The sequence below is a fragment of the Balearica regulorum genome, chromosome 3 (genome assembly GCF_011004875.1).
Source record: "Balearica regulorum gibbericeps isolate bBalReg1 chromosome 3, bBalReg1.pri, whole genome shotgun sequence".
NCBI classification, from domain to species: domain Eukaryota; kingdom Metazoa; phylum Chordata; class Aves; order Gruiformes; family Gruidae; genus Balearica; species Balearica regulorum.
In genome coordinates, this window is record NC_046186.1 from 96,612,158 (window position 1) to 96,630,185 (window position 18,028).

Below are 18,028 nucleotides of genomic sequence, written 5' to 3' on the forward strand. Positions count from 1 at the left end.
TACACACTTAACAGAGTTAGCGGTTAACTTTTCCCCTCCAACATATGCTTCCAAGATTCAGAATAATAGAAAGGTCAGTTAACGTAGATTCAATGAAGGAGCCTGTGGATGGCAAAGGAACAGATCTTACAGACTGAAACCAAAACACTACAGAAAATCTCCTGGACTTCAGTGAAATTCAGACACAGATAAAAACACCGACAACAATCCTTTCTCTACAATACGCCACAATAACCCTTGAACCCTGGCTATCAGCCTGAATTCTGCAGCTCAAGTCCGTACATTTTAATTGCTGAACTGAAAATACCTGAAGGGTCTGGAAACAAAAATGGACGCATGGAAGTATCACGTCAGCTAATAAAACGTTATCAGAGAGCTATATGGGGGGCAGAAGGGAGAATATGTATAAAGGTCAGCTTTAATAAATCCTCCACATTCTCACCAGAGCAAAAGAGATACTCCAGCAAACAATTCAGAGAGCTTAACTTCGACTTCTGCTTTGAATCTCTCTCTCAGCATCTCTCTCTCAGCTAGAATAAGGCTGAAGATATCTTTATTAAAAGATCAAGATGAGCATTTCTGCAGAATGTGTTAGCTGTCCGCTGGTGTTAAAATCAGAATTTGTTCAAGTTTTATATATAATTTCAAAATATAACTCTGTATGAAGATCTCTGCAGGACTTTACACTACCAGCCACCCTCTTGATTGAAAGTTGCCCTTATTCCAGATGCTGAAAGAAAAATAGAACTGGAAAGGTAGAAATTTTCCACTTTCAAAGACAGTGGAAAATTGGAATAAAAACCAAGTTAGTTTGTTAAGCCAGAAATCCTCCTCATGTTTTCAAACTATGGGGATTGGCACACTGCTTCTGTTTTGTTTTGCTTTTTATTTTAGGATGATACTAGCACAGAAAAAAGAATTTATGTCAGTGTCACGTTAATGAAGTAAACCTGACTTTAGAAAGGTAGTCTAAAAACTGAAGTTGCCCGGTGGCACATTTTGACTGATTAAAAAAATTGTGGCATTTGGTGACACATTTCTGTCAAGTCACTACTGATATTGAAAAACAGCAACCAGTGCAGAAACAATTACACTAGAGTAAGACTGCTTATCAAAGTGTTATGTGAACTATAAAACAGAACATGCAGCTGTAAATAAAGGGCTTTCAACCCATCTTGATGATAGGGGAAGAAAGGCGGAGGGACATAAAATTTTATAAGTGGGTTAAATAAAAACATTGTTTCTTTAATTACGTAGTGCTTCCCCTGCTCCGGTGAACATGCGGCATATAAAGTGTCAAAGTGATAGCACAGTTCTAGCTGGCTGGGTTTTCCCTGAAACATGAATCTGCAGTACACAGATTTATACAGTGTACAACTGCATGGAATACAAACATTCTGTTCCTTTCCCACAAGCGGTATAATTTATCCCAGACCCCATTATCCTAACAGTGGCACTCTGAACTGCGCTTGAACTCCCAGCGGTGACTGCTCTCTACAACTTTCGGCAAATTCAATTTTAATCAAGGGAAAAACAAACAAAAAAAACAATGCCAAAAAAACCCATGAAGAGGAGAAGGAAAGCAAGTAATGGAAGACTCACTGCTTTTAAAATGCTGACGGCTTCTTTACTGAGCCAGACTGGATACAAGACATCATCGTGAAGGATGGATTCAAAGAGATCGTCTTCATTGTCAGCTTCAAAGGGGGGTTGCCCAGCCATCATTTCGTACATGAGAACACCCAGAGCCCACCAGTCTACTGATGGGCCGTACTCTAACTCCTGGAGGATCTAGTATAGAAAAAGAGATTGGATTGAATAGACAAATTAGACAACACTCTGGGCTGCACATTTGCTGTTTCAATATGATACACCCCTTCTTTCCCCCAGTGCTTGAGTAGGACTAAATCCCACACTGATTTCAGTAACAGCAAGCACGGTTTCTTACCCATGCAATTTGTACTAACACAGCTAAGTGTCAATGTGTAGTTGTTCTCAGAAGTACTGACAGAGTTTATCAGTCCCCTGAGTAAAAGGGTATGCTCATGAGCAAAAGAGCTGTATATCCTTCCAAACTGTTTAAAGCAGGTCACGCTATAGGGGAAAAAGATCACATATACAAAACAGAGTGGTGGAAAATGTGAAACATTTCCTTGTCTCTATCTTGAACAAAACAAACTGAACCAGCCTGCAGTGCTGCAGAGATCATCTTGAGAGATTTATTCTAGTCCTTTAGGTAGGGCTGAAGGAAGCCAAAAGCATTTTTGTTCAAGTTCTTTTTACAGCATTAAACTGCTGTACAATACATGGCTGTAAGACTCACTGTAATCGCCCTTGCTTTCAGAAAAACTGGCTACAAATTTTCATGCAGCACAAGTTCAACCTTGTAGCAAATACCTTTAGTGGGGAGTAGTAGGTTAGCATGATGGAGTTTTATTGTACTACTTAGTGGTACAAAACTAGTGTTGTACAAGGAACAAGTTTAATTCTTGACTCCACTGAAAAGAAGCCTGTAGTTCGGCTTTTGGCTGCAATGTTTCAGCATGACAGGGGCCTGGGGAAAGTAGAGTGGGTGACTGTTTAAGGTGAAGCTGACTGCCTTAAAATGAGTTGGAATGGCAACAACTCCACCACCTCATTAAACAGCACTAGTGTTACAGTCAGAAGCCTTGTAGTGAACCGTGCGAATGTAGTGCTGTATTTGGGAATCATAACCAATATAAAACCAGGTTCAGTCTTAACATAAGAACAGAAATGAGTTCAACATTTGAATACAGAGGTCTGGACCCCAACTCGATTCTTAGTTGAATGGATGTTACGTTCTATAGACATTAATTGCAGAAAAGGATACTCTTCAAAAGTGTACTTTTCAAGTGTTATGGGCACTCCTTGGAACTCAGATATTGCTAAAGAAAAGGAAGTTGAAACATACTACCATAATGCAAGAGAAATAGAAGCAGGAGATAAACTTCTGCAATTAGGGTGACAAAACAGAAGCCTGAGTTACTGACTTCAGTGACACCAAGATTTCATGTAAAAGTTCCTGGGATCTTATTATTGCTTTGTTTTCAGTAATAATTTTCAAAGAATTTGCCAAAGGGGTCAATTAGTATACTGAATTGGAAAAGAATTCATACAGAACCAAAATCATCACGCTGGTATTTACTTTCTTTTAGCACTGGAATACTTTTCAAACTCCATAAAACACACATTTCTATTATGATAGTTTCAAGATAATTCACACCTCATCAGTTGTGCTACGAAAGCTTGACAGCCGTGAACACTAACAGTATGGACTTCTAATTTATTGTCTCTAACAAATAATAAACTAACATTTTTTCCCTGCTGCAAATTTGTGGTTGATGAAAGACAAACAAATGAAACTTTCACATTAAACCATCACACTGAATCTTCAGCGCAAAGATGCAGAGGTTACTAACTAAAATGAGCAGACAAAGTCTGCCTAGCAAACTTACTGTACCATATAGATTCATTTTAGGCACTTGGAAATGCATCTCATAATATTAAAATTTAGGATATGTAAAACCAGCACAATTCTCAGTCATTTATTTTATCCAATGAATGCCTTGAAATGACTTTGGATGTTGCCAACTGATATGCAACATCCATATGAAAAATTCCTACTTTTCTATGCAAGTCTATACTTTCTGTTCATCCGTATGAGAAGTACCACATACATAGTATCTTTCACTCACAGATACTTTAAAGAAAGAAAAAATAAATTATATTCCCACAAAGACCCTAGGCAAACTAATGCCAAATGTATGGTTTCTTCCATATGAACATCCCCTTCTAAGTCTCGTGAAAAATTAAAAACAGTTTTCTAACTACTGAAGACCAGTGCTGGCAGTACTCAGTTGCATCTAGCACCTTAAAGGCTAGTAAGTGCCTTCACAACGATGCTGAGTCGGAAATGAGCGTATGGAGAAGAATACTGTTAAGTTCAGGGGACAAATAATAGAAAAACCATGCTTTGTCACTCCTATCAACATGTAATACTGCTTATGAGCAAGAGAGTAACCAATTTCTGCAAGATTACCCAGGAGAAACTGCAGCACAGCCTAGTCTGTTTTTATCTAAACGTAAAAAGTGTCTAAAATTACATGTTACAGTCTGATGAATGATAATATCTGTATTAGTGCAGTGCAAAAAAATACCTCCGGAGCTATATAGTCAGGTGTGCCACAAAAGGTTGTGGTGGTCACTCCATTCAGAATCCCTTCTTTGCACATCCCAAAATCAGCCAGTTTACAGTGGCCTTCTGCATCCAGAAGAATATTGTCCAGTTTCAGGTCCCTGAAATAAAAAGGCCCAAAATTAAATCAACTCTCAGATTTTGATCACGTGCTCTTGAATTTCATCATAAACTACAGGATATGACAAATAGATGGTTTCACAAACACCACTGAGAAATTGTCCTTCAGATGTGTGCATAAAAAGTCAGCAGCAGTCACTAAATTTACCTGGTTAAAGGCAATAAGGAAGGAGGCAATGACAAGCATTTTGCAAGACCAGGTCTTTACTCACTCTATAGCAGCATGAAAGCACAGATGTATTCAAGACAGCATGAGAAACATTTGGAAAGGATCTCGGTCTCTTGTTTGCTACAGATCTAACATTCTGTCTATGTGAAACAGGTCAACAATGTCTAATGAAGTCATTCTCCATTTTTGCACTAGCACAAAGTAAGGAGTACCAATTTACCTATAGTCTACCATATGGGTTGAATTAATAGGTACTTTAAAACGTGGATTATTTTGAATGGGATTCTTAATGTATACTACCAATTCGAAGTTCAGATTGCATTGAGAGGGATGAAAAACAATGCTCTCATCTTTGGCAGCATTATTTTCTGCAGTTTAAACCTGCTCAGAAATCATCTCACAGGAATATTTTGCATTCATTGTTAACACATCTTAGCAGCTGTTTCTGACCACTTGTACAAACGTCTTTGTGTCAAAACCACTCAATTCTTCGGTTATTAAATTGGGTGAGGTCAAAAACAGGTTGAGAAAGAGATATCCACCTTTCCTGTCTTGCCCTCTGCACGTTTTCTAAATATACCATTGATGGTTATCACATGTTGCAACACAATGGATGCTCGGTACCATTTAACTTACCTGCCACTTGCCTTAGACTAAACTACAAAAGGATCTGGAAAGTCAGTGCATAAAAGAACCCTCACTTGCAGGAAAAAACCCCAACAATTAAAAACATTTTATCATGTATAAATAATAAATATAAAGCACAGGTAAAATAACACACTTATATTGCATAGACCATATTAATTTCATACTTCTGTCTAGGTTTTAAGTACCTCTGCCATGTATTAAAAATATACAGTAATAAATGTACATGTATGAATGCATACAGAGGTAAGAATCAAAAGTGGAACATGTATCCTTAGGTGATTTTGTGGACACTTTCTGATCATAACTTTTTTCCTAGAAGAATTAGAGAAATTGCCATAGGTGGAATTGATGAGAAAAAAGTGTATAGGCAAGTTCTAAATTAGATAGAGGAATAAACCCCCATGCCAGCCTCTGCAAACAAATTTCACCCCAAAAGCCTATGAAAACATATATGGGTTTTTTGCATAAATCTTTTATGCCACCAAATTCCACCTGAGCGACGGATGAGAAGTCTTCACCTTGCTCTGAAGATTTCTTTCAGAGAAATGTCTCTGTGTCAGCCCCCACACTTTAGAACCACAGGCATCGTAACATAGTGGAAGCATTCACACGCATTAAATGATTAAACAACCCTTCCAAGGCTGCATCACGTTAAGAGTTTTTGTGGACACGTCCAAGGCTACAGTATGCTGGGATTTCCCCAGAAATGTTCTTTTCTCCCTATTACCCCCATTTCAGTAGGTGGATTTAGTTCTTTTTTGTTCTTTTCTTTTCCTTCTCTTGACATTTGCTCAAAATTTTCGAATGTGCTGGCCCACCTGTATCTAATATATTTCTCAAGCATGTACAGAGGACAGCACAAAAATCAGATATTTCTGAGACACAGTGAACTTACTGCTCAAGTTCTGCAAAACCATTGCACACCTGTGCCGTAAATCAGACACTTGGAAGCACTGGATAACTTACTGTGCGTGTAGAGATCAGTTGTGCTGTGTACATGTTACGAAGTGGTTTGTGTGTGTACAAGAAGTCTGACATGGCACAACAAAGTCAGATTTACCTCACTAACAATAAATCCACTGTCTCCCACATAAACTAGCTTTATCAGATATGCTTTATGTAGCTGAAGCATACACTGGCTGTAGTAATGTTCATTGCAACCAATATGCCCTACACCAGGCTTTGCTATCTCCAAATCAGTTATGCTGCTCTTGTAGGTCCTCAGCTGGTCACCCACGTAAGGCCCCTTGGAGCAGGCTACGTATTTTATCATTCCTTAAGGTCATCCTTTTTATGAGTTGCTAAACAACCCAAGATCCAGCTGGCTATAACATAATCTCCTACATCTAACCATTTAACCCCTCAAATAAATACCTCTTCCTATCCCTGGAAAGTGATTTGCAAGAATTGTCCAGTACCATGCAAGGGCAAACAGATACCAACAGCTCTGTGCCCCCTAAAGAAGTCAAATAAACAAAATAAAGCTCTCTGCTCCAAAAATCATGTGCCTTCCCAAAACTGCTCTTCCAGTGAATTACAAGTGTTACAATCAAAAGACCTGCATTAGGACAAGACTGTAACATTATCAAGTAGAATGTGATCAAGTACAACAATAGGATAAGACTCTGGCAGCTGGGAGAAGGAAATAATCCTGTAGCTATAGCTTTTAACCTTCCAAATGCAGTGTTAGCTTGGATGTTCCTAAGCTAAGGAAGAATACAAGCTGTATTTCAAAAAGTCAAGATGTTCAGATAAAGAAATCAAAGTATAATTATATTCGATGTAATCTTGGAACCTCTTCCAGCCACCATCACAACAGACTGTAAGGAAGAAGGCTGTAATGCAAGTAATTGTGATAGGAAGTGATGAAATCCAAGAGGCTGCTCAGAAAAGTGGATCCACCTTAATTTGGAGTGCTAAGTGAAGACTCTTAAATGTTATCTTAACTCTGATCCCAGAAGCAGAACTTCCCAGTGCGGGCAGGTGACACACTGGAGCTGTTAGAACCTAAAATTGTTTAAGTTTCATTTCATGCCACTCACATGCTAGCCATGGAGTTGAATGGAGATACAGTCAGTAACCCAAGAAACTCCTAGCTCAGACAAATCTCAACAGTAATAAAACACAAACAGCAAGCGACCACATAATGGAGAAGGACTGGATATTCCCCATTGTCTTTATTTCCTTAAAGATTTGTATACAACACAGAAATTAGCAATAAAAATTTAACGGTGGAAAAAGAGAATGAACGAAGTGAGCAAAAAGAAAACCAGGAAGAGCCTAAATATTAAATTCTAACTACCTGTAAAGATTGACAGTGAAATTTTAAACCTACCTGTAAAAGCACAAGCCAATTTAACTTTCTTACCATCTACCAAACTATAATCCTACTTGACGGAAGAAAAGCATCTGGGACCCCTTCATCAAGCCAAAACAAAGCAGCGAAGCCTATAAGCCTCTTCAAAACTCTACTGAAGGTGCTGAAGACATCAGCTTAATTACTCACGCAATAATGGAATTTAATACCAGTAGATTTTTATTATCACAAATGGCACCAAAGTTTCAAAAGAAATCTGGAAGAGGCTAAACCAACAGCAGACAGTAGCATGACTCCCATTAAAATACAGATGGTAGGAGGCTAAAAGGTAAGCTGGGAGTCTGCCAAAGTGCCAAATTCATAGTTAGCCCGCAAGATTATCATAGTCCATAAAAGTGCTTGCACTGAAAACTATTCAAAACCATTCTATCAATTTACAGTTGCCAGATTAATAAACCAAAACAACAGAAAAAACCCCAAACAACCCCCCCCACCAAAACCCCCTAATTATGCAACTTCGGAAAAAGAAATCTTAGTTAACTAAAAAAAATGTACGAGAATAGGTAACGTGCTATTTGACACCTCACAGGAAAAAACCTAAACCAAAACAGACAGAAATGAGGAAACAAATGAAAAAGTAACAGAAAAAGAGTTGTCAAGGAAGCTTGTCTTTCCAGAGCAGCAGTCTCACTGAAAAAAGCCTTTAAGTTTTAGTTTAAGACTTGTATCTCCCCAGAACTGTTCTAAGAAACAGCCAGCTCTACTACATCGCAATAAGTAAACAGCTATCAATCTCTGGAATGCAAATTAATTGTCTGTACAGAATGATCCATTCTGACCTATTCCGTCTTTTAATGGGTTCCTGGTGTTAGCGCCAGTTGTCTACCTCTAAATCAGAGGATACCAAATAATACAGTGTCAGATAGGTCGGTGACAAAAGTCAATTAAATTCTTCTTTCTCTCATTTTGCATTCTCTTTGTAGGAACTAAGAAAGTCATCTGTGTCTGACAAAATGAGTTCCTACAACCTGAGTAACTACATGCAACTGCAAACAGCCCAACCAGTTAAGCCAGGAAAATGCCCAGATTGCTTGAATACAGTAATGCTACATTAAGCTATTTCTCTCCTTTGTTTGTTTGCCAAGTTACTTTGTACAGTCAGTTCAGTTGACTTGAACAGTAAATTGCATAAAATGTTTGGCTTTTTTTAAAAAAAATTTTTTTTTTCTTTCTCAGAAAGCATTAAACAGAAATTTAAGCCTTGGTTCCTATTTCTGGATACCTGCCAGCATCACAATCACCTCAGAAGCTGGAATGATTGGCAGGATCTCAAGAAAGAATCAAGATTATAACTGTAAGGTTTATGCAAGTCAGAACAGAAGAACAGGCTGACTGTAGGTAACCTGTGAGAAAACTTCCATAATGCTCACTCCTTCCTGTCAGTGCCAGTGCCATGAGACACTGATGGCCCCGGCTTCCCACCAATGCTCAGTGGACGAGGACTTCACAGCACTGGGTTCTTAAAGTCTGACTCCCAACAGTAGCCAGTGAGATAACTGCCTTGTGTGCGTGGCCCTGCGTGTCACATGTGTCATTTAGATAGCAGATAATTTTCTTGTTGAAAGTAAGGCAATTAAACAGTCAAGATGGGTTTTAACCAGTAAAATCAGAAAGTCTGCCAAACATTACTAACAGTAGCCTTTGAACACGGTAAACATTAGTGACTAAATAAATCCATATTTGAAGAACAAGATCAAGTAGCTGAGAAACATGATCACAAGCTTAAGCAATCACTTCACCATGAAATATCTGCAGCATCTGCTTCTACTCTGCTGAATGAGCAACAAAACTAGAAAGCATCTACATTTCACAGTGTAGGTCAGAATGTAGCATAATAATTTTTATCTACAAATAATGACATTGGAAGCAAGAATATTTCTTTATAGGGTGAAAGTTCAATGAAGGACTGTTCCTTACTAAACATCTATAGAAGATCAAAGATGAAAGATCCAAAAGCAACACAAATCTAAAGTATGTAGCTACTGAACAACCATTTTTTGGGGTGCCTTTCAACAGCACTAAACTCTTTCAATAGCATATTTGAAATCATTGCCATTGTTCCCCTGCATGGGAAAATCACATCCTCTCTGCAGGCTTTAAATAGTCTGTTTACAGAAGAAACCACAGAAGGTAAAAGGAAAACTTCCCCCAACAACATGGAAAACCATCAGAATCATTATCTAGTGACTACAGTTACTGAAATTCATAACTGAAGGCAATATGCTCATTATATCAATTAGCAATTTCAGCGAGAAAGATGAATTTTTTTTCCTATTTAATTAAGGTGAGACTTCTACATTCCAAGAATTACTTTTTAACTTACTCAGTGGTATCCTAATAGCTTTTGAGACAAAGCCGCTCACCTGCAACAACAGGTCTCTCCTGTACCCAGCACAAATTTAGTCTTTGCTATAATTTTAGTTAATGTTGCATTTTCAACATAAATTTCAATCACAAGTAGTAAATATTACAGAACTTGGATCATTTGTACCACACTGTCTGAAATGGCATTTTCTGAAGACGGATAAATTCACCAAAATCTTTCTCTCAGTTCTTCACGAGTGTCCTCAAAATATTGATAACTAATGTACGAGGTTACAATCTAAGCAAGATGGAGCTATATATGGAACTGGTCAGAAAACGAGAAGAAATGTCAACAGTTGTAATGGTCTGATGTTAGCTGTTAGTGATTAGGTCTCACCAACTTAATCTCCGTTTCTATAGATAAACTATGGGACAGATATATTAGGACTGTACTTCACTAGTGGATTCTTTTGTTCCTTTAAGTATTTTAGTCACAACACATCAGCAAGGCTTCCCCCTCACCACTAACAGATAAATGGGAAAATCCAAACCGTAAGTTCTAAGAAAACGCAAGCTAATATAACTTTTTCCCACTTGAAAAACTGTATGGGAAAGGAGCCCATACTTTCTGATGTTACTGAGCATAAACATGCAATAATAGCAGCGTCATTTGAAGTCAGGTTCTACCAGTTGATGTGACTTCTCTTATCCATAGAGTAAGAAACAGGACATGCACTGGACTGTTCATGCCTGTGAGTGGATTCATGACAGTAGGGCAGGTTTTGTTAGCAGGGAGGGAGTATGGAGAAACCTGAGTGAGACTAATGGTGAGAAAAAGATGGTTCTGCTGCTTTTGTGCTATGACATCCCAGGAAATTTTGCCTGTGTTTATCTGAAAGTCTTGGAATTTCTCTGCTTTGCTTTTATTTTGACCCATTAAGTAATTACTGGATTTATGATATACATTTTCTTTGTCATTGTTACATTACTTGATATTATCAAAGAATAAAGACGTTACCTATCACAAAAACTATAGCAGAGCCATACTCAGCAATATACAGAAAAACCTGCTGTGCAGATTTGGAAGCTGCTACTTTTCAGCAACGTCAAGTTTGGAAAAAAGTGAATCCACCTTATACTGATGTGTATCAGTATGTGTAACGGCTAGCAGCTGATGAATTAAGAGCACAGACTTGGTTTCAAATCAAGTCAGAGATACTATAGCTACTTTTCATCAAAGAAAACACTGATAGTTCAGATAGCAGGGTAAACATTAATGGGAAAGACTGACTTTTAATGTGACCATAGTGATACTCTCTGTCAGGCACACTTACTTTTTAAAAACACATACATTTACTTTCCTTATATAACACAACATCCATTTGCACAAGTATCTCGTGGACAAAGGAGATGACAGAGATGGGAGGAGGGGCGTAGCAGAAGGCAGTTTGCTATCTACCCACCAAGGACATCAGAGGGAGATAAACACGATTGCTATCTATGGCTCTGTAAACCCCAGTTTTTACAATACAAAAGTATGGCTTGCACAATGTATAACATTACCTGCTCCAGCAACATCTACCATTGAGAAAACTTTCAGGGTAGCAAGGTCCTGAAATGGAAAAGGAGGACGTGTGTTCATCATATGGCCCTAACTATTTACTGGTATCTTAATGATGCATTGAATCATAGACTCATAGAACAGTTTGGGTTGGAAGGGACCTTAAAGACCATCTAGTTCCAACCACCCTGCCATGGGCAGGGACACCCTCCACTAGACCACGTTACCCAAAGCCTCATCCAACCTGGCCTTGAACACTTCCAGGGAGGGGGCATCCACAACCTCTCTGGGCAACCTGCTCCAGTACCTCACCACCCTCACAGTAAAGAATTTCTTTCTAACATCTAATCTAAATCAACCCTCCTTCAGCTTAAAGCCATTACCCCATGTCCTATCACCACATGCACTTGTGAACAGTCCCTTTCCAGCTTGCTTGTAGGCCCCCTTTAGGTACTGGAAGGCAGCTATAAGGTCTCCCTGGAGCCTTCTCTTCTCCAGGCTGAACAATCCCAACTCTCTCAGCCTGTCCTCATAGGAGAGGTGCTCCAGCCCTCTGACCATCTCCGTGGCCCTGCTCTGGACTCGCTCCAACAGGTCCATGTCCTTCTTGCACTGGGGACCACAGAGCTGGATGCAGTACTCCAGGTGGGGTCTCATGAGAGTGGAGTAGAGGGTGAGAATCACCTCCCTTGACCTGCTGGTCATGCTTCTTTTGATGCAGCCCAGGACACGGTTGGCTTTCTGGGCTGCAAGCACACGTTGCTGGTTCATGTTGAGCTTCTCGTCCACCAACACCCCCAAGTCCTTCTCCTCAGGTCTGCTCTCAATCCGTTCCCCGCCCAGCCTGTATTTGTGCTTGGGATTGCCTAAACCCATGTGCAGGACCTTGCACTTGGCCTTGTTGAACTTCATAAGGCTCACCTCTCCAGCCTGTCATGGTCCCTCTGGATGGCATCCCTTCCCTCCAGTGTGTTGACCGCACCACACAGCTTGGTGTCGTCAGCAAACTTGCTGAGGGTGCACTTGATCCCACTGTCCGTGTCGCCAACAAAGACGTTAAGCAGCGCCAGTCCCAGTACCGACCCCTGAGGAATGCCACTCATCACTGGTGTCCACTTGGACTTGAAGCTGTTGACCACAACTCTTTGAGTGCAACCATCCAGCCAATTCCTTATCCACCGAGTGGTCCATCCATCAAATCCATGTCTCTCCAATTTAGAGACAAGGATGTTGTGTGGGACAGTGTCAAATGCCTTGCACAAGTCCAGGTAGATGATGTCTGTTGCTCTTCCCTTATCCACCAACACTGTAGCTTTGTCATAGAAGGCCACCAGATTTGTCAGGCACAATTTGCCCTTAGTGAAGCCATGTTGGCTGTCACCAATCACCTCCTTATCTTCCGTGTGCTTTAGCATAGTTTTCAGGAGGATCTGCTCCATGATCTTGCCAGGCAGAGGTGAGACTGACCGGCCAATAGTTCCCTGGGTCTTCCTTTTTCCCTTTTTAGAAATGGGGACTATGTTTCCCCTTTTCCAGTCAATGGGAACTTCACCAGACTGCCACAACTTCTCAAATATGATGGAGACTGGCATAGCAACTTCATCCGCCAGTTCCCTCAGGACCAGTGGATACATCTCATCAGGTCTCATGGACTTGTGCACCTTCAGGTTCCTTAGATGGTCTTGAACCTGATCTTCTCCTACAGTGGATGGTTCTTCATTCTCCTAGTCCCTGCCTTCGCCTTCTGTGACTTGTGAGGTGTGGCTAGAGCACTTGCCAGTGAAGGCAAAGGTTTAATATTCAAACAAAGGTTTAATATTCATTTCCAGTAGCTTAAGGAAAACAATGACTTTTCTGTTAGCACAAAAACATTTTCTATAAAATAATTTATATAGAGAGCTTTTTAGTGGCTTTGACCATAACTTTATTACAATCGTCGGTAGCAGCTTAGAATATTACAGTGCCTGATCTGCTTATCTTATTATGCTGAGTTTCCTTAAAATAATGTGCAGACAAATAAATACATCATCCTTAATAGTTTTCCTTTGTGTGGCTTTTCCTTTCTTATTATTTCCACATTTTTATTTGTGAACACAAGTGAAATATGTACAAGTTTAAATATGCATTATGTAAAACATTCTCAAAAATTGGCTAAGCACAGAGGGGAGCGGTCTCTATTTCTTTTTCAAGAGAGGGTTGCCTTTTACAGTCAGATCACACTGCTTTATAAACCTCATCCTTCCATGACCCCTACCTGGGAATGCAACAATTTCTCCATGAGCCTGAGGCAGGAATGGGATGTAGCGCTACAACTGTGCCTCTTGACTTAGCCTGCTGCCAAAGCCCTGATTTAGACAAGTTTTGCGTTGGATCCCAGTGGCAACTCTGCTGTCCCATGGTCCACAGGGGCAATTTTTGTCCCAGGTAAGAACCATCACACATGTTAGGCCTATTGTATAGGACAAATAATCTGCCTCAGATACTTGCAGCTAAACTAGACAGCAAATGATTTTCTCATTTTGTAAGGCTTCTTGAGATTTTACAAACTGTTTGTGTTTCACGCTGGGTGAAAACACAGATTGTTCAAAGCTTTTTGTGAAAGTAGTATGTGAACAGCCAACAGGCTGGTGCTCAGGACAGTGATTGGCTCTGAACTGAGGCTGAGCTGCCTGCTTGTCCTGGTCCCCCACCACCCCTGCGAGTGCCCTGCCATTAAGGGTAACTGCAGTTCTCGCAGGGATTTTCTTCTTTCTTACTCACTGTCTCCACTCTGGTTAAAAACACCATTTTCTAACTTTTTTCCTTGAAGATTTTAGCTGAAAAATTCCTAACTGGCTCTAGGTATTCAGGCTGGGATTGACAGGGTGATATCTGTACTACCACTAATGATATTTACTGTTTCACCCTCTGCTACAAAGCCCATATGTTAAGTCATTGCTAAATATGTAATGGGATAAACCCCATCCTCATTGACACCTCGGTGATCCCACTGAAGACAACAGAGGTCCCCATGGTTAGCCAAGGACTGACTCAAGCTGCGGTATTCTGCTCTGTGAAGTTCAATGCTTTGTGCTATTATTTTTATATCTCAAATAACATAAAAATAAGATTGTGTATTATAACAATTGGTTAGGTGGAGCGCAAACTGAAAGTGCCTACGATGTATGTCTATAATCCTTTTAAACAAAACAATACTAAATTGTTATTTGATAAAACCACTTGATGAAAGACATCAAAAGGATGGCATGAAGCTAGAAAAGCTTGTCAGATCAAGTTTTTAAAACTTGATTCTGAAAAAAATGTTACCAGAACCTTAGAAAGCAAATTTACCAACAGACACACTAAGTTTGAATCTGTTCAAAAATTTTTCTTTGGAAACAAAAAGCAATAGTTTGTTGTTTTTTTTTTCCTCAGTGACCTTAGTAGGTAGGATGACAAAGTCACTATCATTTGAGCAACAAGGGAACACAAATTATGCAAACACAAAGAAAAGAGTACTTGGGTTTCAGGTATACACTTTCTGTGGCTAACTAAAAAGACTGAAATTCTTTCTTCTCTTTCCTATTTTTGAGTGAAGCTTTCTTACACAGAATAGAAAAACATAATGCCAACAAATGCATGTAAATCCAGGTAGAACCTTATATTTCTGTAGCAGTCCTCATTCAGCTATCTCAGCAATAAAGCCTTATAACTCTTAATAACCCACAACAAGGATATGTTGCTGCCTTATACAGATAATAGGAAAAACAGAATAAAAGGATATAATGTAATCAATGACGATTCCATCCGTTTTTAAAATTTACCTTAAATACGAAACTAACTAGAGCTCTGAAACATTTTGTTCTGGTTTTATGGTAATTTTCTTCTTCTTTCCTATATTTTCCAGGATTCTGATCCAGATGCATCCCACCAGACATTAGGGTTTAATTGAGGTACCATGGTTTGCCCCAGGCTCCCTCCATGGCCATCTCCACAGATATCTCTGAGCAGATGATTCATGGAACATGTGGGCTGCACAGCTCCCTAAAGAAGCTCACCCTTCTCCACCGACTGTAAATGCACTCCAGGACAAGCAGGATCCTAACTGGGAAGCTTCAGTTGCAGTCCTAAAGTTAGGTGAGATGAATTTGTGCCTTTGTGTATATTCAGTGTAAGCTGCTTCCCAGCTTCCTGTCTTCCAGATAGAGATTTCATTCAAATTACTTGTAAAACTTCCATTTTTGTAGGAGAAAGCCAAACAAAGGCAGATTTTTTTAAAAAGACCTGCAGTCATTTGTCTTGTTACTCCTGGTGGAATTGCCCCCCCCCCCCCCGGACACACAATTTGCTTGGCTTTGAAGTTATGCCCTGTAATAGTTCTTAATTTTTCTAACTTATGTCACATGGCACTCTCCTGACTGCAAAAACTCCCAACATGCGTATCCATCAAAAAGCCAGACATTTAATTGCTCTACTTGGACATACCAAATAACGGGCTACAAAGCATTATTATTATACATTGTTTCAGGCAGAGAGAAAGAGCATTCTAAAAAAAAATGAAAACAACAGAAGAAAAGCTGCTACTGTAATCAGCCATGATTGAAGGCATTTCCTGTATTTTGCTATCAAAACAGTTGTTTTTTCCATTACATACTAAATGAACTTTAGTAAGGTCAAGACACCAGAGAAAAACAGGATCAGCGTATCTTTAATCAACTGAAGCTGACTACTTTAGTCTCTCCTTTCAGATGTTTAGTCCTGGATCTCGTCCCACATCTCCAGTTTTCTTCCTTAAATCATAGATGCATAAACCAGGTCATTTTGAATTTATGATTTAGATAGTTGTTTTCAATGGCATTTAACTTGCTAGCCTTACACTTCCTCTAGCCTAAAGGTCAATCAGCCTCATGCTGCATAACAATACTGACAGGTTTTCATTCACAATCACAATACTGGGCCAAAAACTTCCCTCAGTTGGAAGCCTATCGTTTCCATTATGCTGCCTCTTAAGATCAAGTGTAAGCTTTGAAATGACTATTAAACAAAAGTCAAAGCTACAATACCACAGGTTAATTTGATCCAATCCTGTACATTGTCATCCTGCTGTCGCACTAAATACAGACTATTTTAAGGTGTAAAGCATTCCTGTCCTGTGCTGCAGACCTTACTCTTTTTCTGGAGGGGAAGTCTTTTTTTCTTCCATGAATGCCAAATGACATTCTTTTACTTGCAACACAAACGTTGACACCTCCCTCAGAAATGACCAGTTCCAAGTGTGTTGTTGACTTGGCAAAGAAGGGAAAAGCATGCCATGTCTTCCCAAGAGCTACTAAGAAAACCTTGTACTTTCATCCAGTTCCATAAAGAAGACCAGCCTGCTGGAGCACTGCAGTAGGACTGACAAGCCGACTCATCATGCAAGCTTGTTATCTACCTCCTGGACACAGATGCACACAGTAGAGGCTATTGAGTGCTACCAGATGGCCTCCAAAGCTCACCTTAAGGCCTGTTCTCTTTTGCCCCCCATCCCTTTCTAGCTTCAAAACTTTGATAAAGGTTCTCTTTTCAATTCAGCTGAGGTTGTTTACCAAAGAAAAACTAATGACACGTAAATCCTCATTTTTCAGCCAAGGGACCAGACCTTCAATGTACTCAAAGATGAGAAAACAATGAAGATGAAGATCTCTTAAAATATTACAATCTGCTTGTAAAAGGTAGCACAAATCTTTTACATATTCAGTAATGCTTATTTCTCCTTCTATCAGGAACAGACGGAACCACCAGTAGATTCAGGGCAAAAAATGAAAACATGGCAATGCTGGGAACCTACTTTATAACTTGAATTGGTTGTCTTTTTCTTGCATTAATTTGAGTAAACTCTATACACTCTGTGGACTTCTAAAGAAGATGCTTAAACAGCCCAACATTTTAGTCTGGCAACCACAACATGGGGCATACAATAAAATGGCCAAACTCAGGTTACTGGGAGCATATCCTGAGCAAGCCATTAGTGTACCAGCATGAGCCAACATTCCAATGCCTTTTCTCTACTAGCCAAGGCCCTCTGCAGCTTTATGATGCCCAGAAAGTGTAAAGGAGAAGGGCTTCTGAAGGTTTTTATGTACAGTGTTTGTTTTTATAAAAGAAACAAATTTATCAGAATTCTCCTCCCTATACTCCCAAGGGTGTCCTTAGCAGGGAACAAACACAGCTCCTAGCAGTAAGCAGACTCCTGGTAAAGCTCCGTATCATGTTTCCATGGAGAAAAATGCTTTCTTAGTCAGAAAACCCCCCCCCTCTGCAGTGAACTTTTGTACAGACACTGATTTTTTCCAACCTCACTTTGGTCTCAGTTCGACCTCTTGGGTCTTTTTATGGAAAGCCTTTCCACAGAGTGGTGTATGTAATATTACACAGAATGGACTAAATAAATTATATAGCATAAATGAAATGAAGTAACTCAGCAAGAATGTTGTTTCCAACAAAATGTTTACTTATATGGAATCACTAGAAGAAAGATTTTAATAATTTCTGCTTCTATTCTGATTTCAGTAGCATAGTTCACATGCCTAAACATCTTTTTACACAATCATGTGGTCTGAACTTGGGAAGGGTATGTAGGCTTTTAATTAAAATCTTTTCTAACCCTGCTGT

At 39.5% G+C, this 18,028-nt stretch overlaps 1 protein-coding gene across 1 annotated transcript in view; it reads right to left on the reverse strand.

The window, feature by feature from the left end:
- The window catches only part of PRKCE (protein kinase C epsilon), a 300,359-nt gene that overhangs the window by 25,664 nt on the left and 256,667 nt on the right, over window positions 1-18,028 (reverse strand). The window contains exons 12-13 of the mRNA XM_075749068.1: window positions 4,179-4,317; window positions 1,603-1,791 (exon numbers count right to left, since the gene is read on the reverse strand). Of these exons, the coding sequence (XP_075605183.1) occupies window positions 1,603-1,791; window positions 4,179-4,317 (328 nt within the window). The remainder of the gene's footprint in view (window positions 1-1,602; window positions 1,792-4,178; window positions 4,318-18,028) is intronic.